The sequence below is a fragment of the Anneissia japonica genome, unplaced genomic scaffold, assembly GCF_011630105.1.
Source record: "Anneissia japonica isolate Jap-2015-1 unplaced genomic scaffold, ASM1163010v1 scaffold287834_len5846547_cov211, whole genome shotgun sequence".
Classification (NCBI taxonomy): Eukaryota; Metazoa; Echinodermata; class Crinoidea; order Comatulida; family Comatulidae; genus Anneissia; species Anneissia japonica.
In genome coordinates this window covers 5,309,980-5,335,544 of record NW_022704992.1, presented here as the reverse complement: position 1 = coordinate 5,335,544, position 25,565 = coordinate 5,309,980, and the positions used below count along the sequence as shown (strand labels likewise).

General features: G+C 34.5%; 1 protein-coding gene across 2 annotated transcripts; it reads left to right on the top strand.

The window, feature by feature from the left end:
• Positions 1–21,111, top strand: LOC117104967 (lariat debranching enzyme B-like). Of its 2 annotated transcripts, none has more exons than XM_033245946.1 (9): positions 1–180; positions 1,669–1,783; positions 2,180–2,304; positions 4,982–5,148; positions 9,560–9,686; positions 10,422–10,519; positions 15,650–15,724; positions 17,413–17,555; positions 19,489–21,111. In XM_033245946.1, the coding sequence occupies exons 2-9, from the start codon at positions 1,740–1,742 to the stop codon at positions 20,339–20,341; spliced, it is 1,632 nt and encodes a 543-aa protein (XP_033101837.1). In that variant the 5' UTR covers positions 1–180; positions 1,669–1,739; the 3' UTR covers positions 20,342–21,111. The 2 variants fall into 2 exon arrangements, with proteins under 2 accessions (XP_033101837.1, XP_033101836.1); XM_033245945.1 differs by having other exon boundaries at positions 1–339.
• The last annotated feature ends 4,454 nt before the right edge of the window (positions 21,112–25,565 follow it).

Genomic DNA, 25,565 nt, shown 5'->3' with positions numbered 1-25,565 from the left:
GTGTACGGGTTGACCAAAGTGGGTTCGGGTTGTTTGGGTACGGATTGAACGACACCAGATTTCTACTACTATAGAGATCAGGGGTAGCCGCATGCACCACCACCACCACCACCGGCACGCGTAGACCACTGTTGTTGAATGAGCTAGTTGGCTAAGACGTTTTTGGCCGCGGGACAATTTGTAAGTATATTTATGACCTACAAATTGGCCCTGCTTTTTGCTGTGGTTTGTACACATTGTTAAAGAAATTTGTGAAGATGAAGGTTGCAGTAGAAGGATGTGCACATGGCGAGCTTGATAAGATATATGAAACTATCCAATATCTGGAAAAGAAAGAGGGTAAGACAAGTGGCCTACAGGCGGCCTAGCCTAGGCTTAGCTAGGTATGTCGGGCCTAGCCTTTAGGCCTGTATATTCTATCTATCAGCTACTAGATTAGTTAGGCCCTAGGCCTATATCCAGTATAGGCCTAGCCTAGGCTAGGTGGTAGGCCTAGGCCTAGAGAGGCCTAGCTAGGTAAATCACATAGATTAGTATGATATTTAGGCCTAGGCCTGTGGCCTAGCCTAGCCCCCAGTAAAGTAATCTCATAGTTATAATTACCAACCGTCTCGCATCCTGCGGGATGGTATTGCATTTCAAATTGATTTTGGATGAAATGCGCATTTAGCACAAGTCAATGCGTGAATACGAACTATCACAAATTCAGGGGAAAATGTATTTTAAATTAGAAGAAAAGGTTTTATATAAAAATGGTCATACAGTAGCTTGAGTCATTAGAGTGCTTTCATTATCTCGTTCGAGAATCAAATTTGCGGTCATTGTCGCAACCAACCATTGATTATGTGACTAGGACCCAGGCCCCACCGGGGCACCGCCCCGCCCTTCCCTTAGCCAACTGGTGTGGCATTTAAAATCTCTCAGGTTGGTAACTATGTAATCTGACTAACTTGGTGAAAAGTCTTTTTTGATTCTATGATTGTTGAAGTTTTTACCAAGCTGACTACGATTTTACTGTTGTCTACAAGTTTTTTCTGTGAAGAAGCTTGCTACGATTGTTCCATACAAGTTTGAAGCGTTGACTATGAAAATATGATGGTTATAAATAAAAATACTATGATTATAAAAAACATGTTATTTGGAAATAAATGTAGACCTCCGGATAATCGTATCTATCCTGTCTTATAAACTTGTATTTAACACATTATCTTTATTCTTATCTTTACGAAATGTTATATGCACAGGGTGCTGGTTGACTGCGAACCTACTGTGACAGATCAGGGGTGGTGAAAGGAATTTTTCTACAACAGAAAACAATTTTTTATCGAATGTTAAAAAAATGTTTAGAGATAACTGAACTCTGAAAAGTTCAAGATGTTATGCCCCATATTGTGTAGGGGACACCTCTCAAACCATTTTCCATCTATGATAGTTCCCAGATTGGGGCTTCGATTGTTCCACCCATCATTAGTAATGGTTCAGCCCCTGACTTAAGCTAGGTGTGAACATGACTATGCCAAATCTAGCATGGATAGCATGGGCATAGGTGGGGGTGGGGGGTTGCCAGTGCATAGGGATTTAGTTCTGCATCCTAAATTTTTGCACCCCAGGCTGAAGCAGATAATAATGTTTGGTGATTGCTTAACAAAAAGCTGTTTTTTTTTTCAGATATAAAAGTTGACCTTCTACTCTGTTGCGGAGATTTTCAGTCTGTAAGAAATGAAGGGGATCTGCAGTGCATGGCAGTGCCAGATAAATATAAAACCATGAATTCTTTTTATAAGTAAGAATTTAATGTGTGTACATTCTTAATATTTATCTACAATATTTAGCTGCAATTCCCAAAAGTGGCATGCCATAAGTTGCTTCAGCACGGATTGCTGGTGATGGGGTTTGTGTTAACAAGTGAAATGAAAATAGGCCTATTATTAATTGGGTGATGTGATTTTCTAAAGGTTGCTGGTAAAATTAGTTGGTGAATTTTAACTAATTGATTGGCTACTTTCCAATTGGTGGGGACTATTCCCCATGTCTTTCCTTAGTTATTGTATACCGCTGCTTGATTAAATGTCCCTAATTTTATTATTATTTTATTCAGTCTAATTGTAAATTTTTTAATATATGTTGTTTTATTTTTACATGGAGTAAGTACATGATTTGAATTATGTTTCTTAAACAGGTATTATTCAGGTGAGAAAAAAGCACCAGTTTTGACATTGTTTATTGGAGGTAACCATGAAGCATCAAATTATTTACAAGAGCTGCCATACGGAGGATGGGTTGCCCCAAACATTTACTACTTTGGTAAGCAAAACACTGTTATCATGTGATCAGGTTGAATTGTTTTTGAAACATAGGTGCTCCTGAACTGCATTTTTGGCCATGAGTGATTTTAATCTGTATATTTCTTTCTATAAGTTTAAATTTTCTCTCAAATGATTTCTCATTCATCAGATGCGGATCCAGAAATATTTTTTTTTTATTCAGTCTGCCATGATTCGTAAAATACACAATTCATCCATTATATCCATTTTGAGATTTTGGCCAGGCACCCTGTGGATATATTCAGTCATATGAATTGGTCATATAGTCAGGAATATGAAATTATTAAGAGAGTTATGCATTTACCATAAATGCTTGAATCAGTGAAAAGCGAAATCAACTTCCAAACCAACAAATTTTTGAATAAAACTGCTCATGACTGAGACTTCCAGTCTTAAACTGAGGTGGTGAACCTTTCTTATCATTCAACTCAATTTACTCCTACACTTTTGGAATGATAAGGAGGTTGGCTTTACCCACCAGAACAACGAGAAACAGAGACTGCATTGTAACCTTCTAATTTATTTTAAAATCCATTTTCTGTTTTATATTATCAAAAAAAAGACCATATTACAATATAATACTATCATCCCATCGTGGCGAAATCCAGGTTTTTCGTAATCTATGTGATAGTGAATTAAATATCAACAAAATTACGAATAAGAATTACGCCTTACTGTAAATTGTAAGGCCACCAATTAAGAAAACACACCGCAGGGAACGTCGCAATACAAGCTTATTCAAAGTGAAATTCTACATTTTATGGAAATTTTGCCTGAAATCTGTCAACCACAAGGTTGCTTCCCTGATCATGATTCCAAGCATCACGATGATATCCAAGTGAGCATTTGTCATAGTAGAACATAAACCATTTTTAATTAGTCTAGGCTTATGTGGGCTGGAATTTGCAACAAGGTCTTGGACTAGGCCTTTATACTATAGTAGGAAGCCTTGTTCTAGTCTAGGCCTATAATATAGTAAAATTCTGTATAAAGTAGTCATATGATTACAGGTTTACATTGTACAAAGGTCAATATCAACGATCCTATTTATTTTTCATTGAAAATTTTAAAAAATCTTTAAAAAAGAATAAATTTAACTTAAGGATTTTAAAATATTCAAATAAACTGTACACTTAAAAAAAAAATTATGTTGACTTAAAACACAAACAATGCGATAGGATATGAAGTTTGCGAGAATAATTGGTATACCTGTACTGTATTATCTGAAGCGCCATTTGTTTTGGGGTTGCTACAACCAGCAGTTGTTACAATCAGTTGCGTTACGCTCGGGCACTGACTGAGGGTGGGGCGGAGCGCCAGGGCCCCAGGCGCGAGGGGCCCCGACATTAAAAAAAAATATATAAACTATAATACCGTAGTTTCATTCAATGGGGCCCCAACAGTTTTAAACAATAAAAGCTGGGTTCTGATGTTTGAGATCATGCTTCTGATTTTGTGATCAATCTGCTTTGCATTGTATATAGGCCCTACGTTATTAAAACATGTTTTAGTTCTCACTAAAATTGGCCTTTTCCTGTATTTATTTACACCTAAAGTACATAGCCCTACTGTAGGCCTATACCAGTCCGAAAGTCATGCACCATTCTATGTTCTTTAACAACGCAGTTAACAGATAATTTTTCAATCTCCAGCAAATTTTAAATAGCATCCAAAATCCTCCTTTTGGAATGTAATGAAATAGATAGTGCTTTTCCTTTATTGGATCGATTGTAACTCCTGATTGTAGCAACCCCAAAACGAATGGCACTTCAGAAATACAGTACAGTATACCAATTATTCTTCCAAACTTTATATCCTATTGCGTTGTTTGTGTTTTAAATTAACTTTATTTATTTATTTTTTATTTTATTTTATTTTTTTTGTTGAAGCATATAGATTTGGAATATTTTAAAATAATTAAGTTAAATTATTCAAGGTTTTCTTTTTATTTTCAATGAAAAATAAATGCGATCCTTAATATCGATCTTGGTACAATGTAAACCTGTAATCATATGACTACTTATACAGAATTTTACTATATTATAGGCCTAGACTAGGACCATGCCTCCTACTATATTATAGAGGCCTAGTCCAAGATATTGTTGCAAATCCCAGCCCACATAAGCCTAGCCTATAAAGCCTAGCATAAGGCTCGTAATCGCGGTACCTTGACCCTTAAAAATTAGCAGACGCACTGGGAAGCGTTGTTTAGGCATTGGACTGCAGCAAAAAATGATTCCCTCATCATTAATGGAACAGGCCCACGTCATTCTTGGCTGATTAGTTTTGATATACATTTCGCAAGTCTAGTGCCATACGCAGCAAAAGTCCATGTCTAGCGTTGTTGTAAAATGCATTTTAAACCAGGCTGGTTTTTGATTTACGTTTTGGAATAGAATTTGCAGCGGACGTTTGATCAAGTCAGACCTACATTTTGAGTTTGAATTACATTTTATGGAAATTAGAACTACATTTTTGAAAATTTGAACTACTTTTTGAAAAATTAGAACTTCATTTTGGGAAACTAGATCTACATTTTGAGAAATTTACAAGACTATTATTGTACTATCCCTATATCCTATCTTTTTCAAACGTAACCAACATAATAGATTAAATAGATTAAATTAATTAGGTTATTTTATCATCCAATGCAATAGGATATGCAAGTGTTTTAAACTATGGGGGCCTAAGGATAGCTGGTTTATCTGGTATCTACAAGCAACACGACTACAAGAAGGGCCATTTTGAAAAAGCACCTTACAACCGCAGCACAGCACGTAGTGCCTATCATATTAGAAATCTAGAAGTCTTCCGCTTCAAACAGGTATATTTTCTACCTTCTTTTAAAAAAATGTTTTCATTTTAACCTGTTTTTTTTTAAATTTGTAATTATTATAATCTTGTGTAAAATAAAGGCATTTTACTCTACAGTACATCTTGCTTTAGCCCATCCTTTTTGTTATCAACAAACCCACGGCCTACCCAGTTATATGGATGATTTGCTGTACCAAAAAAGTTCTCCAAAGATTAATCCAGTAGAATAAAAAAATTGTTGTTGTTGTTGTTGTTGTTAATATTATTGTAGTTGTTATTGTTGTTGTTGTTATTGTTGTTGTGTTATTGTTGTTGTGTGTTGTTGTGACAGTATGATCAATTGAAGACAAATATAAATTTACAGCAAAAGGAACAAGAATTACTATACCACTGGTGGGTCAAATGCCCCCACCCCACCCACAACTGGACAGTCCTGAATCATGTCTGAAGTTTGTGAATATCAATTTCATTGACCTTCAGATACAGATGTAAGAGTCTCTATGTAATCACAGTAAAAATCTTAATATTTTCATTACATAGCATTACATAATTACCTTTGGGTTTACATAACTACAGATACAGTTAAATACTTAAAGGGGACACCTTCAGAACCAAAAAATGTCCCCTTAATTTGGTGTCCCTTAATAGGGGTGTCCCCTGAATAGGAGATTGCCATAGTGTTAAAAGATATGCTTTCCCTTGTTTTGTGCCCGAAAACATGTCCGCTTAGTAAGGGTTTTCCCTTAAATATGGTTGTTCCCTTAATAGGGGTGTCCCAAAGGAGGAATTCTACTGTATCACTGTAAAATAATTAGCTTCTCTGTAGTATTAGTGAGTACGAATGAATGATGTTTGACATGGATTCCCTGTTGTTGTCAGTTGATGATGGAAGACGTCATGGCAGTAATCATTGGAGAAAGGTTTACAGCTTTATCCTCTCAGGCATTGTACTTCCATCTGTGCTCAGCTTCCCACTCAATCGACCTCTGTCCTCTACAGGATCTGCCTGCTGGCTTCACTGTAATAATAACTAACACCTCTATTATGGGGACACTTTGTTCCAGAAGGCATCATCTTAATAGGAGTTCCACTGTATAACCATATTATTTTAATCATATTTTCTTTTATTTTTTGACTGCTATGTCCATAAAAGAGAATAGCACAAATTTTTGAAGAGTGGCGATTCAATGAAGAGGCGTTCCTTCATTAGTGGAGTGCAACAGCTATAATTATTTAATGCTAATATTTTTAATGTAATAATTTTAACCATTGGATACATTTTACTTGATTTTATATATTGAATAATTATATAAGTTAATAACAAAAATGCTATTAATGGAAAAACTATGTAAAAATATATTATGAACTGAGAAGCACCTTCTTTTATTATACTTTTACTCATTAAATTCTATTTGCCTATGAATGGTATCACAGATAGTGTTGGGGCATATGTCGTCATTAATTACATTTATTTATGCTAATTTCCACCAAAAAATTCTATTTATTTGCATGATGTATAGTGTTTTGCTTGGAGTTTTAAATCTTCATTTTGGTCATCAGTTATAGCGCCCTCTGGTGTGTGAAACTCTCTGTTTAGTTAATTATCGTAATGGTTGTTATTTTCCAAATTATTCCTATATAATTTATAATGTAGTTTTTCATTAGTTCGTCTTAGCTTTAATCTTTAAATAGATATTGGTTTGGATAACTTGAAAAATTGCAATTTATATTAAATTAAATTCTTAGAACAAGCTATTACCATTATATAGTTGATTATAGGATCAGGAGGCATAAGCCCAAGGCCAGACAAAGTACTTTTTTAATTAAAATATAGCATTAAGTTAATAATAACGATATATATCACGTTTCTAATGTTTTTTTTTTCCAAAAGGTACGATTAGATTGCTCTAGCTCCCTATTTTAATTATATCACCAGTCCAAGATTACTATCTGTGTGTGATAGCATGGTCATGTTGGTACTGTTTCAGATCCTCCTTCAAAGCTATTCGAGGTGTTAGACATCTGCTTCTTGAAACCAATGATTTTAAGGTTCTTCAGTGGTAGAATGACCGTTTTTAGGGCTAAGGTTAAAGGTAGCTTGCACTATTTATTCCTTTGAAAGCATCAAGCCAAACTTGTTATAAAACAATTTAATAAAATGTTGTGACTATTTTTTTCAAGTTTGTGTTTTGTGCCTGGTTGATTTGACCTGAAAAGTGATAAGCGTGATAAAACTTTCATGTGCACCAGTGGTTTATCATGAGTAGGTGTCTTCATTGTTAGCACTGTAGCAATTATTTTTTTCTTACACATTTGAACATCTCAGTCCGTTTTGATATGCAGTGCTCATCATTTGCATAATTTGCTCAAACATTTCTTTCCAGGGCAAGTCAAGTATTAAGCAGGCTAATAGTTTTTTAATGCACAACGGCAAATTAGAATTATGTGCACAATTATTGAAAATTTTCCGGCAGAAGAAACAGAGCTTATCGAAAGTATAAGGACAATCACAATTGAATCACAGGGTTCTTGATCTGTTTTCCGCAACGTAATGTTGTTATGAGACACTACACAGTATTTTGATATATTGGCTTTATATGTTGGTTTTTGAGACTATTATACATTTCTAAGGGGTGGGGTAACGGGAGGCCTTGGGTTATGGGAAGAATGGCAATATATGGTGGGTCATAGGGGGTAAAAAGTTGCCAACTGTAGCACTAATTGGCATCTTAATTGGGGTCCATAGCTGTACTTAATGCAAGTTCCTCACTAGAATTCATCTTCATGTATAACTTCAAAATGTTGCAGACAATGTACCTACAGTACTCACTTTGGTGCATACAAATTCCATTGTAAGCAAGGGTGGAATCCCTTATTTTGGTTTTTGGAACATAATAAGGGATTATTATTATATTATATATATTACCAAACCTTATCTACCGTATATAATTATTACCATATTTACCATATATTACCAAACCATATTTTGCCTATGTTGTTAGCCTTGGGCATAATTAATAATATGTTAGACTTAAAAAGCATCATCCATACCCAGTGTTTAAGCTGTCATTAGCCAAATAGCCAAATCCTAATACAAAGGCTGAACTTGGCTAAATATTTTCATTCAAAATAATTGGTCTAAATATTTTCATTCAAATTAGCTAAAAAGCTTAAGAATTAAAGCTTAATTCCTTATATTCTTTTGTTTTGGCTAATCAAATTTTTATTTTGCTAATTATTTTCATACTGAATTAGCAAAATTGCTAAATATTGTTTTTTGCCAGCTTCAAAACTGCATACCATTAAGTTTTGATTTTGCAAATGACTGATTTGCCAATATATGGGTTTAATAAGACATTAGCAATGCATGTCCAAATATGGGCAAACCACACACATTTGAGCATCAACTTAAACATTGCCAATCAGATTATGTCATCCATGTTTTTGCATAGTGTGCTCTCATACTCATGTACAAGTCAAACATCTAAAGTTAGCCTGTCAAATTTGTTTAACTAGTTTAGTTATCCTCAGTGTTTCCAGAGATAGTGTCAGTTTGATCATGGTGTGATAGACTTGTTTAGCAGTGGAAGCCCTCTCTGAGATATTACTGATGTCATGCGCAATGTATTGTCATGGTGACATACCTAAAGGGCTTTCTTGTTGCTTGACTTGGTTTTGTGGTAGTGAACAAACAGCTAGCGAAATTTGTACAATCAATCATTCGGTTCATGTTGAAATGTTCATTGAACAATTTTTATGTATAACTAAAGTTAGGGGATAAAATATTAATTTTAAGCCAGGGGTAATTACAAACAGTCTTTTCAAGAAAATTTCACTCAGAAACCTGTTTGATATCAAATTCTTACATCATTTTGAATAGTTAAATTAAAGAAATGGAACCTGTTTTAATATACAGTTCTTTAACATCATTTTGAGTACAGTATATTCTCGCGTACAGTATAAGGCGATCCGTGTATGAGATGACCCCTGAGTTTGAGAAGATTTTTGCACAATTTTTGTATGTCAGGTGTATAAGAGGACCTCTCCCCCTTGTTTCGCGGGATTTCTACTTTTCTACTCTTTATGGTCTTGATACCGCATCTAGCTGGCCAAAAAAGGAAGCCAAATGTAGGGCTAATCTTCCAAATAATACCATTTTATGGGTTTTTAAAATGTTCATCAAAATATTATTTTCCCGCATTAATTATTGTGTTCATGCAGATCATACTAACATTTCAGTAATAAATTTGCATGTTACGGACGATCCGCACATTAGATGAACTTGATTTTAAAAACTTAGTGTGTATTGCACGTAAGACAACACCTTTTTTTCTATCTTAATTTGCTATTTTAAGACTCGTTTTATACACGAGTATATACTGTATTTAAAAGCATTTGCTGGTTTATTTGATATATTGCAGTTGACTCAATCACCTGACATCATACTTTCTCATGATTGGCCAAGGGGAATTTATCACCATGGTAACAAGGACCAGATTTTCCGCTTTAAACCATTCATGAAGGATGAGATTGAAACAACAACACTAGGTAATTAATACCATTGTTTTCAATGTTTATTTGTCATTAATGAGATTTGGAATTACAGGTCTAGCTATCAACTTCAATTATTTTTGTCGGCCATCTTTATTTTATGATGACTTGCAACGACAGTAATTGGCTCGCGAACCATTGACATTTGAATACAGCGCTGCTATAATATAATGATGTTTAATCTTAGTAATACTCTACTGCCATTCTAACAGGCTGGCTGATAAAGAAATAATAGACGCTGCATGTCTGTGGAATGCAGTAAATTCAGAGCAATAGTATTATCTCTTGATGTCATGAAGTTGATATTCTTTAACCAAGTATTATTTCATTTCTTTAAAAATTTTATTTAATCTTTGCCAATATAATTTTATTTATATAATGATACAGAACTAATAAAAGGAAAAAAAATACTGTCTATTTTAAAATTATATTGTTATTAATTATTTTATTATCAACATACAAACTGTTATAGCAATTAGTATTATCAATTGTGTTATTATCCCACATAACACATTCAACATTAATACTGTATGTGTAGTATTCCTTACTCCTGCTACTCAGTGTTCATGGTCTTCTTACATAGCACGATTGCTCCAGTCTATTTCTACTGGTGGTGATACTCCATATGGGGTGGCAACTTCACCACAGTTGAAATGTTTTTACCTAAGATACTGTACATTGTTGTATGTTTTGAAATTAAAAAAAAATACCAAAAAATTGCCTTTGTCTTAGGGAGTCCTCCTGCAGAAGAGTTGCTACATGATCTACAGCCTGACTATTGGTTTTCAGCCCATCTTCATATCAAATTCCCTGCCATTGTTCGACATCAGGTATGTATTTTGTATTACTATTGTAATGCTCAATATAAGCCTATTATTTACACATAATTTTTCTTTTCCCAAGTCTGTGTTTAGTTCTCTCCATTACTTTGTTGGTACTGTAATGTACAGTATTAGTGTGATAAAATTGTGATGTGTAAGTCTCAAGTAGCGCCGTCTTTTGAATGAGCTGTTTAAGCCATTGGTTTTGTGTGCAATATGGCCCAAGAGCACATTCAAGAATGCAGTACATTCTTTGGAAAAGAGTACTGTAGGGGATTTTCTTCTAGTCTACAGCCCAATTCACCACCAAACCCAACCCGACTGGAAATTAGTCTGCTGAGATTCATGGGTTATCCTTGTGTGTTTTGAGTGAGTCAAATGGCCGAGCAGTTAGGCAGGGGCACCGTAACCATAGCCAACAATACCGGCATGTGTTCGCGGCCGCCTTGCTCCTAGTTCTGGTGGTGGATCAAGTCTTCTTGAATAAGGTCTATAAGCATAGGCCCAGTGTACACAAATGCTCACGTGCACTTTAAAGAACCCAGTACATCTTTCAAGACGAGTAGGGGGTACCCCGGTGTACTGGTCCACTCGGCTCCTGTCGTGGACAGATGAAAGGTGCAGCGGTTTACCGGCTGCAGAGGACATGAAGCGACACTCGAGGGAGGAGAACGTTATCGAAAAGAGCAACATCTTGTCCACTGCGCCACGAGCAACGATTGTTGGAATGGTGCAATATAAATTGAACAATTTGATTTTTCATTTGTGTTTCACAATAAGAAATCCAATTCAATTCTTTGTTCTCTGTCAACTTAACCCTTTTTTATTCGAAAGAAACTGTTTCCAAGTTCAAAATATTTATGTACAAATTAGGAAAATGTTTGTTGCTATGGTTGCCAATCTGGAATATTTGGGTCACCATCTCAAAGACATGCACAAAGCATGCAACCATGTGGCAGTAACATTTTATTGTGTGTCAAACTTTTATGTTTATAATCAAAAAGCGAATACTAATAAACATTCTGATCAATTGAAAGTGCATAATATTGTAAATACTTTTTATACCTTGTTTCGCAAACTTATTTTCTTAAAGATCGTCAGAGAAGGGTGGAAAAAATAAATAAAAATGAAATTTTGTTTTTCTATTTTAGCAAATAGTTTTTGCCAAAAAACATCCAAACGGAGGAGAGAAAATAAAAATAAAATTTTATTGTAAAATATAAACAGTGTAGTAATGTGTATTTTGTTAGATTTCAAGGCAGCGGCGGGCATAATACAAATAAAGAAAAACTTTTTTTTTCTGAAATTTTTATTTTTTCTGAAATTTTTATTTTTTCATGGCAGTGAGTGCGCTAATTGGCCAAAAATAAAATTTTATTTTTATTCGAAATCATCGATATTAGCTGGCGGCAGGTTTGCTAAACAAGGTATAAAATAAATCTGATTTAAAATATTATCCACTTTGAATTTGATAGTATATTGTATAATATTGTAAATCACTGAAAATGATGAAAGTAGAAAATATGTTTGAAGCAATAAGAAAAATTATGTCATAAGAAAATCCTTTTAAACATGATGAAAAGGGTGGTGATGTATTTTTTCAGATACAAAAAAAGCAGGAATTATCAAAGACTGTTGAATAACAATTTACATGAGAAGAACCGATCTTTCACTCTGATGGTCCACCAAAAAAAAAATTATTCTCAGATTACAACCCGAAGAAGTAGCAGAAACTGTATCTAAACTTATTAATGTTCAAGCCTGCGGGCCAGATTGTATTCCAAATTACCTGCACATGTTTATAAGTAGTATGCCAAATCTTTAACACATGATTTGAATGCAATATTTGCTTAAATAGTATTGAGCAAGCCATAATATCTCCACTACGAATGCAAAACCAAAAAAATGACCTGAAAACTCTTCGTCCGCTTATCGATTGCGAACAATGTTATTCACTTCACACACTGGTCCATTGCGAAGCATGCGATTAAGAGAGTACATAGTTTATTCATGCAGGTTTTAAATCTTCTCACTGTGCCTGAAATCTAAAGCAAAAACTTATGCCCAATAAGCCTTTGCATTTTCTGCCTCTTCTATCTGGAACAACCTACCCCAATCTATCAAAAGCTCGCCCACAATTTTTGTGAAATATTTACGCGCTGTTTACTGAATGATGCCAGATGCTGACAAGATGGCATCAGGCTCTCAAAACACTGTTAAATGTAAAAGTAAACTCATCTTTTTCTTCTGAGTTTGAAAGTACCTTGGTCTCATTGCAGTGTGGTAGCTCATCTGGTATAATATTTACTCTAGCTTTCACTGGCGGTTAAATTTTGTGAGGTGTATTTTTCAAAGACCAAATTTGGCTATTTCAAATGCTGGAACATGCTGACAATGTAGATTTTCCTGATGAAAGTGATACTGCATTAAAAAAATTATTACCACAGATAACAGCTGTTCTTAAGGAATAGAATCTTTTTGTTAATCCTGACTAGACAGAATTGGTTTGTTTTCAACTTGGTGGAAATGAATCTTCGAAAACTCTTTAACACTTTAGTATAAATCATTACCATAGAGCATGATATTAATTGTGTTTTACATTCAAAAGGCAGAAGAAAATCAGGTCAAACAATAATTTCTTGATGGAAAAGAAACTGCATACTTGAAACATCACCAAAGATGTCACCTTAAAAATATCTTATAATTTAAGTATGTTATCGAAAAACACCTCATAAAAGGACACTGGGGGCGCTCTCTGAAATTATCTAACACTAGGAAAAATCAATAAATTAGAGACTTATGTGGCATAGGCCTACAGTGATCTTGAGTATGCATTAGCTAATGTTCTAAACTTAACTGGTTATATTGGAGGCACTACCATATTTTTGTAACAATAAGATTAATATATAGTCAAGGTTTTTGAATTAGAAACACCAAATGATTTGGTATGCGAATTGATGAATTATAGAATGAGCAGGAAAGTTTTGTATATTTAAATGGAGCTTGTCAAAAATGCCCAAATTTTCTTGTTTTTAATGAAAATTATTCTGTATTACAAGAGCTTTGTAGCAAATGATAAAAAAAATCTTGTTGAAAATGAGTTATTTTTTATGTTTTAAGAGTGACTTTGTTTTTATGTTCTTTATTACTTTGAAGAGAAACATATTGTAGATCTGACTGATTTGATTTATCTACTTTTTAAAAATACTAATATAACAAATAAATAATAACAACATCCAAAAGTTAGAATAGAGCCTCCTGTGGTTAGGATGCTGGCTTAGAGTTCTTGTTTTTTCCAATTACAACTGCTCAATTGTTGAGACTCTTTTATTTTGCGCAATATAAATGTATAACCTTTAACCTTTGACTGTGTCAGTGTCTTGTACGTCCACATGCAATAAGTCTAATATTTTATCCAGGGATTTACAGGCATTATACATACATTGTTAAATGGGTCCTCTAAAGTGGCTTTCGTACAACCTCTCATTAGACTCGTGCTTACAGCGTACATCTTAAATGTCAAAATGACCGCATACATGTATGCGCCTACGCGCTACACGCCTGTGAATTGCAGGATAAATAGCTAATGGCAGAAGAGGGATGAATTATTTACATTCTAGTTAAAGCAAAAGATGTGGCGATAGGTCATGATTGTCATGTTATGCAAATACTCTATTGTTACTTATTTGCTAATGGTCAGTTAAAACTGGCTGTAGATTACTGTTCATAAATGGTCCGTGAATATCATTAAATGTGAAAAAAAGACTAAAACATAATATACAGCAGTAAGAGTTAGAGAAAAATAATGGATCTTGAATGTGTAAACTAGAACAAAATTAAAGTAGGATCTCTTCAAAAATATCTTATTGGTTGGAAGCTCGTTAAAATAGCATCTTACCTGCAAATTAAGAATGGTATCTTACATAAATTTCAAAAGATAGAAAAAAGAAAATACTGGGCAAAGAGAATTGATAAAAGAACAGAGGCTGATTACCATAATACAGGACACTTAGATTAAAGTTTATTTTTTTATTTTTAAGATTTTATTAAAGTTAATAGCTTTAGCACAGCAGAACACACCCGTGAAAAAATATTTCGTAACTTATTTGCATGACAGATAAACAACACAGTTGGTATTTAGTAATTTAATAATAATATTATTAGTGTTTTATACTGACAACCGTAGCCATTAAAACCTGCCATGAAATACAATATTCTGTATTCAGTTATTTGCGTTAAAGATGAGGTAATGTAATGAAGAAAAAACAAAGTTCATGAACTTTAACTGTGTTAAAAATAGCAGTCCTCAAGAATTAGTAAAAGAAATATTCCAAGCGAAAGAGATTCTCTTACTATATTTTCTTTACATCTTTGCATAAACATTATGGAGACCACGGTACAGAATCCAAACATTATATATGTTTTTAAATAGTAATGATTATTATAAATAGTGTTTTATTGCCAGTTATAATATCTTTCGACTATTTTAAGTTTTATTCTACGTTTTGTTCTACTCAATCACCCCATTATTTCATCTAGCCTATGGTCTAGGCTACATTTGTCTGACTGATTTTTTATATACCTTATTTTATGAACTCACCGCCAGTCATTAATTATTACTACCGCACTGTAGTTTTTTGTATATAAAAGTGATCCTTATGTATAAGCCCACCTTGGCTATAACCCCACCCATTACTTTATATCCAATGTTAGTTACCAGTATTTCCCTGGCAAAAGCCCAGGGTGTACTGTGAATAAGTAGCTCAACTGACTTTACAAATAGTTTTTAAAAAACAAAATCAAAGATTGGCTTTAAATCAGGCATGCAGTGTTGAGATTTTGACTTTTAATTGCCCATCCCTGAAGTTGAAATTATGTTTTTTATGACCCACCACCCCACCCCCAAATTGGCACAATTGTTGGTACAAAGGGTAGGAGCTATACTAGATGAACTATGGTAGGTAGTTTTTTTCCCTCTTTGTAGTTTATCTAATACTTGTTATCTCTACCTGTATGACAAAAAACAAAACTAACTGTACATATTTATATGTTTTTAATTATTTTATTCAGTATTTTATTATGTATTAATTGGTAATAATAGACCTGGTAGTTACCAAATTTTTTATTTCCTTATTTCAGAACAATGATGGAGAAGAAAAGAAGACAAAATTTCTTGCGCTGGACAAGTGTCTGCCAAGACGTCAATTCCTTCAGGTCTTGTAAACGTGATTAATTTCTCAGCGGTTTTTACAGTGTTAATGCATTGCTAAATATAGAATAGCAAGTTTTAGATGAATAGACTAGTACTCCAAGTGTATTAATGTTGATATTCATTACATGGTGACAAGTCCATGTAAGACCACAATGTTTGCATCCTCTGTGATTCAGACGTACAGAATATCATGGCAATCATTTTTTGACACCAATGTACATTCTTTTGTGTGATGAATGTGTCTGCGAGATTTGTCTCGTCACATGTGATATTTGTCTCGTCACATGCGATATTTGTCTTATCAAATGTTTGGCAGGTCTTTAAAATGGAATTAAGTAATATCAACACTAACACTATATTTAGCCATCTGTTTTACTTAGTCCTAAATCTGTCCTTGCAATATCTATCTTTCAGGCTTTCAGGCTTACCACTCATATACAATGTACAGTAATAGTTAACTTTTTTGATCTGTTAAAGAAAACCCTGAAGCAATTAATGTAATATTGAGTAAATACAACTTTCTTATATAACCTACTTCAAGAAGCAACATTACCAATAGTCATTGCCACAACATCCTACCACGTAACCATTTATATATCTGGGGGTGGGGGGCAGGGGCGGAGAGAGACAAACATAGGTAAAGTGCCTTGCTTAAGGACACAATCGAAATGCATACAAGAAATTTGGACCATACCTATATTCATTCCATAAACCTTAAATTGGATGGTTGACAAATTTCAAAATTTTAATAGAAAAAATTTAGCATAACATATTTAATCCTTTTAAATAAGGAATTACCTTAAATTTGTGTTTAATTCTTCAGATTTTTTACAAACAGTATTTTAAATATTGGGAAATCCAACAAACTAAAAATTCTCAAATTAACTGCTATTGGAAGCCTGAAATAGCCTACTGGGTGCAATACCTCTTTTAGTGAACTTATTTTTTATTAAAGGTCGTCAGAGGAGGGCAGGAAAAATAAATATAAAAGTTGTCTCTTATTTAGCAAAATTATTTTGCCAAAAGCATCTATTCAAAGGAGAAAATAAAAATAAAATTTTATTGATGAATTAAAACAGTGTAGTAATAAGATTGATAAATATAATTAAGGAAGAAGTACAGTATATATATATATATCTTATTTTTGGAGAATTTAGGGAAGCAAGGGTGTAATAAAGATACATTTTTCGTGGCTGAGGGTGCTAACTGGCCAAAAACAAAATTTTGTTTTTATTCTAAATCACAATTATTGGCGGTTGGAGTGTTCGTTAAACAAGGTGTTTAACGAACGCCTAATGTCATTGTGGTTGAATTGGCAAAAAGTAATTGACAAGCCATAAGAAAGTAAAAATACAAAGAAACAACAGAGAAATTAAATTAAATCATTTTACTGTAGTAATATTTCCATTGTAGCCAAAGGCTAAGTTGCATAAATGTTAATTTGAAAATAGCAACGCACATCAATAATGAGTGCAGATTAAAATATTTGATGATGAAAATATTTATTGACAAAATAGCTCCCACATTTGATAAAACTGTAGTGTACTCCTGATCCTCCTGATGATGACATAATTAATGTCAAAATATTGAATCCCGACATAATGGCATGCATTTGGATACTTGGAGTATGTATTATACTATCTTATCTGAGATTAATCCGTGGACCTTTCGGTTGTTGTACTCTTTTTAGGTGTTGGAGATACCAAGCCAGGAAGATGCGCCATATTCACTTTCTTATGATGCCGAATGGCTAGCCATACTTCAAGTCACTAATGGATTAATGACAGCCTCGCCTAAGCTGGTTCATATGCCTGCTCCTGGTTACAATGCCAAGTAAGTACTCTGCTATCAAAAACCTAATGATCAGTGCCATCAACCAGTTATCCCAATTTCCCCCACTTTTCTATTGCACTAAATCAGTGCAAAACTATTCACCATCATATGCAAACTGGTTGTTGTGGTGTAAGTTGCTAACAGATTATTAATTTTTTAAACATGTGGGCTATTTGTAGAAAATAACAGTGTTTTAGCATACTAAAATGATAAAAACATGGAAAACCACTATGCCTATGCTTTGGTGCCTTCGGTATTTAGGACCATCTTAGCTCAGTTGGCTAACCTGGTGGTAGCCACTGTGTGTGCACAGAACTGTTCAGATTGTTGCACAACATTGGTCCCCGGTTCAATTCTATCCACTGCTCACATTTTTTTTTAGATGAAGGGCTGAAATGCAAGTTTCAGTAAGGCCTTTATAATGAGTTGTGTAAGCTATTGTTTGTGTGTGCATAGCCAATGTACACATTAAAGAATACAGTACCTACATCAAAAAAGAGTAAGGGATTCTATTTTACTGCCCAAATCACCACTAGAAGGACCCACTGGAAATAACTCTTAAGACTTGGTTGTCTTTGGTGCATAGTTACCAACCTGAGAGATTTAAAATGCGTGAGTGACTACACCAGTTGGCTGAGGGAGGGGCGGGGTCCAGGGGTTGAGCTCCGGCGGGGGTGTGGCCGGTGGTGCTCTGACGATCTCAGCATTTTAAGCTCTTTTAAAATGATTTCAGGGAGTGTTTGTTGACAATACAGGTACATAAGCCAAATATTTTTAATAAAGCTACATACAATTTGAGTTTCAAGGTACGTTTAATTTGAGCGCCCGAAGTAAGTAGACAAACAAATATTTCTTTACTTATCAATTTTTAGTAACGCGACAGTGAAATAAGTATTCACATAAATATTGTAGTTTCTAATGACTTAAGTTACTGCATGACCGTTTTTGATATTTTTAATAAAACCAATTTCTTCTAATTTTAAATACATTTTCCTCTGAATCTGTGATACTGTAGTTCGTTATCACGCATAGACTTATGCTAAATGCGTGACACATTTAGGATCATGCATGTTTTTCTGCAAAATGCATGTTCCATCCAAAATCACTTTAAAATGCGAGACGGTTGGTAAGTATGTTGGTGTATTTCACGCCGAATAAATCTATTCCAATCCATCCAAGTTGTTAGGCCTCACTTCACAAACAGTTTGAAACAAACTAAATGTGACTAAACCCTTGTGACCAGTAGAATAAATTTATTATCTGAAATTTGTAATGGTATAGCAGCAAAGGTGGATTGGTAGCTCTAGTAACAGTGGTAATAGGATTACTGTGGAGTTGAATAGCTTGGTGGTTAAGATGCTTGCCTTCTAATCCCAGGGTCGTGGGTTCAATTCCTGTGACAGCACACAGCTAATCCCCCAAGCGAGACCCATACCCAAGACCACCCCATATTTTCAAGTCTCAAAGTACATATAAATTCTGAGATATTTGTAAATAAATAATAGATGCCATGCAGCTGCCCCACTTGCACTTTACTTCCACATCCCACACCAAGTTGGCCTCAGCTTAATACAGCCAGTATTAGCCAAAGAGTATAGAACTGCTCTGATTTTATATGCACACAATGAAACTTTAAAAAAAGTACTACCACGAGATAGGGGGTGCCCTATTAGAATTTAAATAGAGTTCAAAACTTGCCTATTGGAGGACGCCCTCTAGTTCTTGGTAGTATTTTTGAAATAGGATTACATTTCAACAAAACCCAGAGAGTCAGAACTCTTGCAGTTCCGTACTCTTTAACTATTGAACTGAATGATTTCAGCAAATACATATTCAAGAAATTTTTTTTTGTAGTAACAGAACGTAATATCTAAAACTTTTAAACCGTATATTTATTCTCTTTTTATATTTATCTTATAACTTACTTATGTAGATATGACTACAGTGTCACTGCAGAACAGATGGATGTGGCGAGAAGTTCTATGGGAGATACGTTAAGGATCCCTGAAAATTTCACCAAAACAGCAGAAGCTTATAATCCAAGAAACTCAGTCGGAAGAGCACAACAGCCGAGTGCATGTGTGAATCCACAAACCACAGAATTCTGTGCAAAGCTTGGACTCAAAGATCCCTTCTTCCTTGGGGATAGTGGAGACAATTTTAAAATTTCAATGTCAGATGAAGCTGCTGGTGAAACTTCAATTAACGAAGATTTTATTGATGATACCATTTTAGAGACATCAGTAAATCCTGATGAAATCTCGATAAATGATGATGAAGATGATGACGATGATGATGATGATGACGACGACGACGACGACGAAGACGACGAAGATGATGATGACGTTGATGAAGATGATGACGATGAACTAGTTAAAGAAGTTTCAATTGAAGAAAAAAAGGTTTTGTTTTTGGAAGATGAATTTAAAGAGGAAGAAGAGGAGATATTAGCTGCCATTAGAAGGAGAAGTGGATCAACATCCTGTAAAGATCCCTTATCATTGGACACAAGTAGTGATGTTCTGTTGCAAAGTGAAGTTGACAGTGACATTGGTAGTACAGTACATGACATTGCAAACCTAACCGATGCAGGTAAAACCTCAGCTGATACAGATACTGACCATTCAACTTCCTCATCTCTTGAGAAATTTAAAAGACGCAATGAAAGTGTATATTCATCACAGGATGAAGACACAGACTTTAGCTCTAGTTCAACCAGCCCGGGGGTAAAAAAGTTCAAGCGCAGAAACTTAAGCCTTTATGAAAACAGAGATGAAGACTTGTAATTTTTATCAATTGTAATAAACAATCCATATTTGCCTCACAAAAATGATCTACCATTATGAAGGAACACATAGTAGTTTTGGGAGAATTTCAGTTTTCGAAAACTTTGAAGGTATGTTAGTGCATTTTCATGTGGATTTATCATTTACAGCTGGCACCTGGAATAATTTGCATATTAACCATATTCACCTTTTAATGAATTGCTTTGTAATAAACTCATTTATTTATTTGCTTTGTCCATAAATGTTTGCATCCTATAGTCAGCTGACACCTGAAATAATTTGCATATTAACCATATTCACCTTTTAAATGTATTGGGTTGTAATAATCTCATTTATTCATTTGGTTTGTCCGTAAATGTTTGCATCCTATAGTCTGTTCCACGGTGCAGAATTTGGGTTACATGGTCTGCAAATGAACTGATCTGTAAGATATATTTGGTAGATATACATGCTCCGCCAAATGTACAGAGTCCTTAAACATATCCATGGTTCCTTGGTATATAGTTCTTAAACTTACTATTGCCTGCTAACATAATGTTATGCTAAATTTACTTTGGGGTAGGGAAAGTAGTTTGAAGTGGGGGAGGGGGTAATCAATAGTGTAGATCTGCAGAAGTGTTTACTGAGGTTGGTATTTGAAAAACAATAACAACCTTGTACTTATTAGTTTTTTACTGTTTTATTACATGATCAAACAATTGTTGATTTTACATATGTACTTTAGTCATTTCTTTTTATGTAATAAACTTTTTAATTTTAATAGATAGGTACAAATGTGATAGTTTTATGGATTGGTGTTGCGCTTCAATCATGCTCAAGCACACACAACTAATGGTTTATTGAAAGAGTTGGTAATATCGCTCCAGGTTTCCAAAAAACCGACTGATCTTTCTCACTCGTTTTTGCGAGTAACATATGGAACTTATGAAACAACATAATACAGTTACATTATCACATCCTCTTTGATTGAGTTCCAATAGTATGTAACCTGTTTGTATATTCTCTCATATTAATAATAACTTTATTTGAAACGACGCTTTTAAAACACTGACACACGCTCTTTGCAGTGCTTTTGTAAAAGTAACATATGTACAATACAATATAAAATGAGACGTTAAATACAATAAAACATTTTAAAAATTTGCACTAATGTTGGGTATTTACACGGTTCATCACTTAAAACGCCTGTTAAAATGTTACTGAGGATCTGTCTTTGAAATATTAAAAACGATAAGAGAAGGAGATAAAATGGGACCACAGGGTAGGAATGAGATCTCCAAACATAAAACAATTTCAGTGTTGTAAAATTAAACATACATAAGTGTTCATGCTTAAAATACATGGAAACAGTAAATTTATTTAATTGATAAAAATAGTATTAAAATTAATAAAAAGAAAACATACAGGAGTAATGCTAAATTCGTGTTATATATCGTAATAAAAAGCTTTAAAGAATCTGCATTCCACCACTTCCATAAAAGCTGAACCCACCCTTCTTTAAAAAAAATTATTTGGCTGATTGCCAGCTTAAGTGTTTCTGACTCGTAGCGCGACCTAATGTTTTGATAAATGCTCATCGTTTTTGCTACACAGATTTGCATTTTTCAAAAATTTGACAAGCGGATTACAATCATTCTTTGTAGAGTAGTATATCAAAATGTGTACCATACTTTCAATATTATTCCGAAATTATTCGTTCAATAATATACAGTAACATCGGTGTATATGATTATATGATATGTCACAAACTAGATAGATATGTTAGTATACAAGACATAAATTTAGATGTATTCATCTCCTACGTAAGCATCCGCAGACTGTAAGATGCATAAATTTGCTTCATGAAATTGGCCCCAATTCGGCCAGGAAGGAGTTTGCACACAGGGAGAAGAATTCAAATAGGTGGCCAACAATTTAGTTCGCCGAATAGCTAAAGATCCACGATCGAAGGCCCGGGAAGGTAGTTGTGGTAGATCATGGCACTCCTTTATTTTAGAGGGTCAAGTCAGAGGTTCCAATTTATAAGAAACTCGGAAATAGGAACGGTCGCCAGCACTCCCACAAGGAAGGGAAAACGTTCAAACTGATGCACATGTAGGAAATAATTCAGAATGCTTGAATTTTAATACTGCTATGATATTGCCACCCTGAGGTTAGCTGGCCGATGGTATCTCCACGTGCAGAATATTAGCATAAGATGTGATTAGATCACACCTCTCTGGAGTACTTTCTCCCAACTTGGGATCCCTGCATTTTTAAATGAGTTCGATGGCTACGACGACAGAGGTTTGCGTTTCTAACGACGAATGTTTCAGTGTAAATTAAAAAGAAGTTTGATGACATTAAAATACAATGAGAATTGAAATTATTGTTACGAACGGCTTGAAATAGACTTGATTACTACATCTGGTAAGTGGTGATTCGCACTTTACTGGATGAAAATGAAATAAAACGTTTAGAAACGTTTCTAAAACCAAGAAAGCAACAATTCATTTCTTGTTTGGTATCTAATTCTTCATATCTTTTATTGCCACCAACTGCAGCTAATAGCTGAATAATTTATATGTTCTTTTACAATATAAAATATAGGCCTACATTTTTGTTTAGAATCTGAATTTATATAGCGCCTTTCACAATCCGAAGAATATACAAGGCACTGACATCGTTACTTCCCTGGTCACTGGACTTTATTTCCTTTTAAAAATTTATTTTCTGTCATTATTCAAATTGGTATTACACATAGTGCGGCGCCAGTACCAACATGTAAACGGGTATATTATCCCTTGCCCCGCAAGAAGCAGACACACTTCTCGCAAAGACAAATATTATTTATGCTTCCGTTAATTTGATGAGGAAAATTATTTTACTATTCTAATTTTCACTTACTAAACGAACATAGGCAATTCAGATTTGTATTTTAAACAGTAACACTGTAACAAAGGCTCCACATATTTACGGTGATGCCAATGTGCACCAGTGCACCAATAACAGCTGATGTCCGCAACCTAAACACGAACAGAATTATTTGATAAAATCAGCTCAATAACAATCGACGACATTGATCCCAAGAACAAGTTGAGAACAATGAGTTTGTGTTTGTCTACAGAAACGTTTGTCTAAAAAAAAAATTGCAGAAGGGTGTGATTTTCTCATCATCTGATATTTGTTCATAATTTATCACTTTTGTTTGTCACAAGCTAATTACTGTAAATCTTCTGCAAGCCCGATAGAAGTCACTGAATGTCATAGTCTATGTATAGATTAGGCATACGCATTTAGAACGTGTCATATTACAGGTTCTACCTAAATAATTTATGTTTGATATGAGAGTTGATGATGATAGTGTTAATGATTGTAATATTATATCATGATTATTATACATCTTGTGTTTTTGGCGAAACTTTATTTGTTTTTGTACTAGCCAGTGGAATGTATTTTAGGAGAAATGTTGGTGCTCGGATGACGTTTAAAGTCAGTGCAGCCAAAATACAACAAACAAACACGTAATCAGATCCCAAAATTGAACCTATGAGCCTCCAATATTTGTATTCTAAACATGATAGGTCTACTGCGCTCCGCTCCGTGGGCGTCGAACCCACCCCCCCCCCTTCCACTTTTTTGGCGAACCTTCCCCTCCCCTTTTGAATTTCCCGAACGAGTCCACCAACACCCAAAATGCACTGCAGACTCACCCATACACAGACGGAATGTTTTGTTGTTTTGAGCTTACCAAGCATTAAATCAAATTAGCACCTAATTAATCTTTTAGACCCATAAAATACAAAAATCGTTCTGGCTTCGGGGCCTTCGCACCTGACCCTACCTGGGCTTCACCCATGTACACCTCCGGGGACCTTGGGCGGGCCCCTGGATCCCACGCCGAGAGAACCCCCTTGGAAGAACCTGGCTAAGAACTTGGCTGCCTGGTCTGAATATTGAAGTCAATTTATAGCCAACATTTGGTTTGCTGATCGGAGACTACCTATATAGCTCTGGTAATGTGCTTTATTAGGGTAAGTCCTCAACCAAGGTCCAGTGGTTGAGACCACAGAAACCAACAATTTGGGATTTGAAAGCTGATCGATTTCAGAATTCCATCTGTTATAACTATGTTAACTTTTGTATTAAAGACCTGGTGGAAAATGAATGTTGATATATAATTATCTTTTCAGTATACATAAACTTGCATGAAGACCTTTATAAGAAATTAAAGTAAATATGGCATTTAAAGGGCTTATCTAGTTATCAATTTCAGAGGGTCATTATCCGTTCTTAATAACTCAAAATTAACGACCTGAAAATATTGAGCTAAAAAAATCCCTAGATAATTATGTTCCTAATGCGTTCATCATCATAAAACGATTGACTAATTATGCCAGAAGTGTATGTTATGGTTAGAAAATGAAATAAGCCTTAGAAAATGAAACTTATTCCAGCGCATAAAGAATTATGTCTTAATTTATTGATTCAATTCACTCGCTTGACCGTACGAAATGGCGAGATCTGACTCAATGTGGAAGACTCGTTCATCGATTAAATTAGTAGTTGTATAAGCGGATGTTTAACCCTGTTGCTTATAAGAGACATGGATATTCATTGCATGTCCTTTACGTGTACTGAACATACTGAATAAATTAAAATTTCCTCGATTTAGACATTTATATGTATGTCTTTAAAAGTGTGCAGGTTTATATCAATCACTCTTTAGTCTAAATGGAAATAAAAACGAACATGTTGGAAGAGTGTTTAAAAGAAATTCAGTCTAATCGAAAATCTTCATCAAATCCATCAATTGTACACCGGTTTGTTACACCGAATTTACCATGGTATTTGCCACAGCTAGGTCAATAGACCCTTTTTTGACATCTCCAGTCGTCTGTTCCTCCTTCTTTGTGTGACTGCAAACAGCCTGATTCACTCTATTGCAAGTAGTGTCTGCATTAGTGATAAATCCATTTGCCTATGACTTGTTCCTGTGCTCAGTAAACAGTTTGTTCTTCGCCCCAATGAATGATTTGTGTTCGTTTTAGATGTGCAATGAACATGAATTGGAATTATCAATAGTGATTGAATGTTAAAGTAGTTCGCGTTAGGGTGGGGCTGTACAATATAAATAACAGCTAGGCCTATAAATATTATAGGCCTACTATGGTGATATTGGATATTACGCCATTACATGAAAGACCGAACGGGACATTGTTCATTTCATTTCATTTATTTCGCC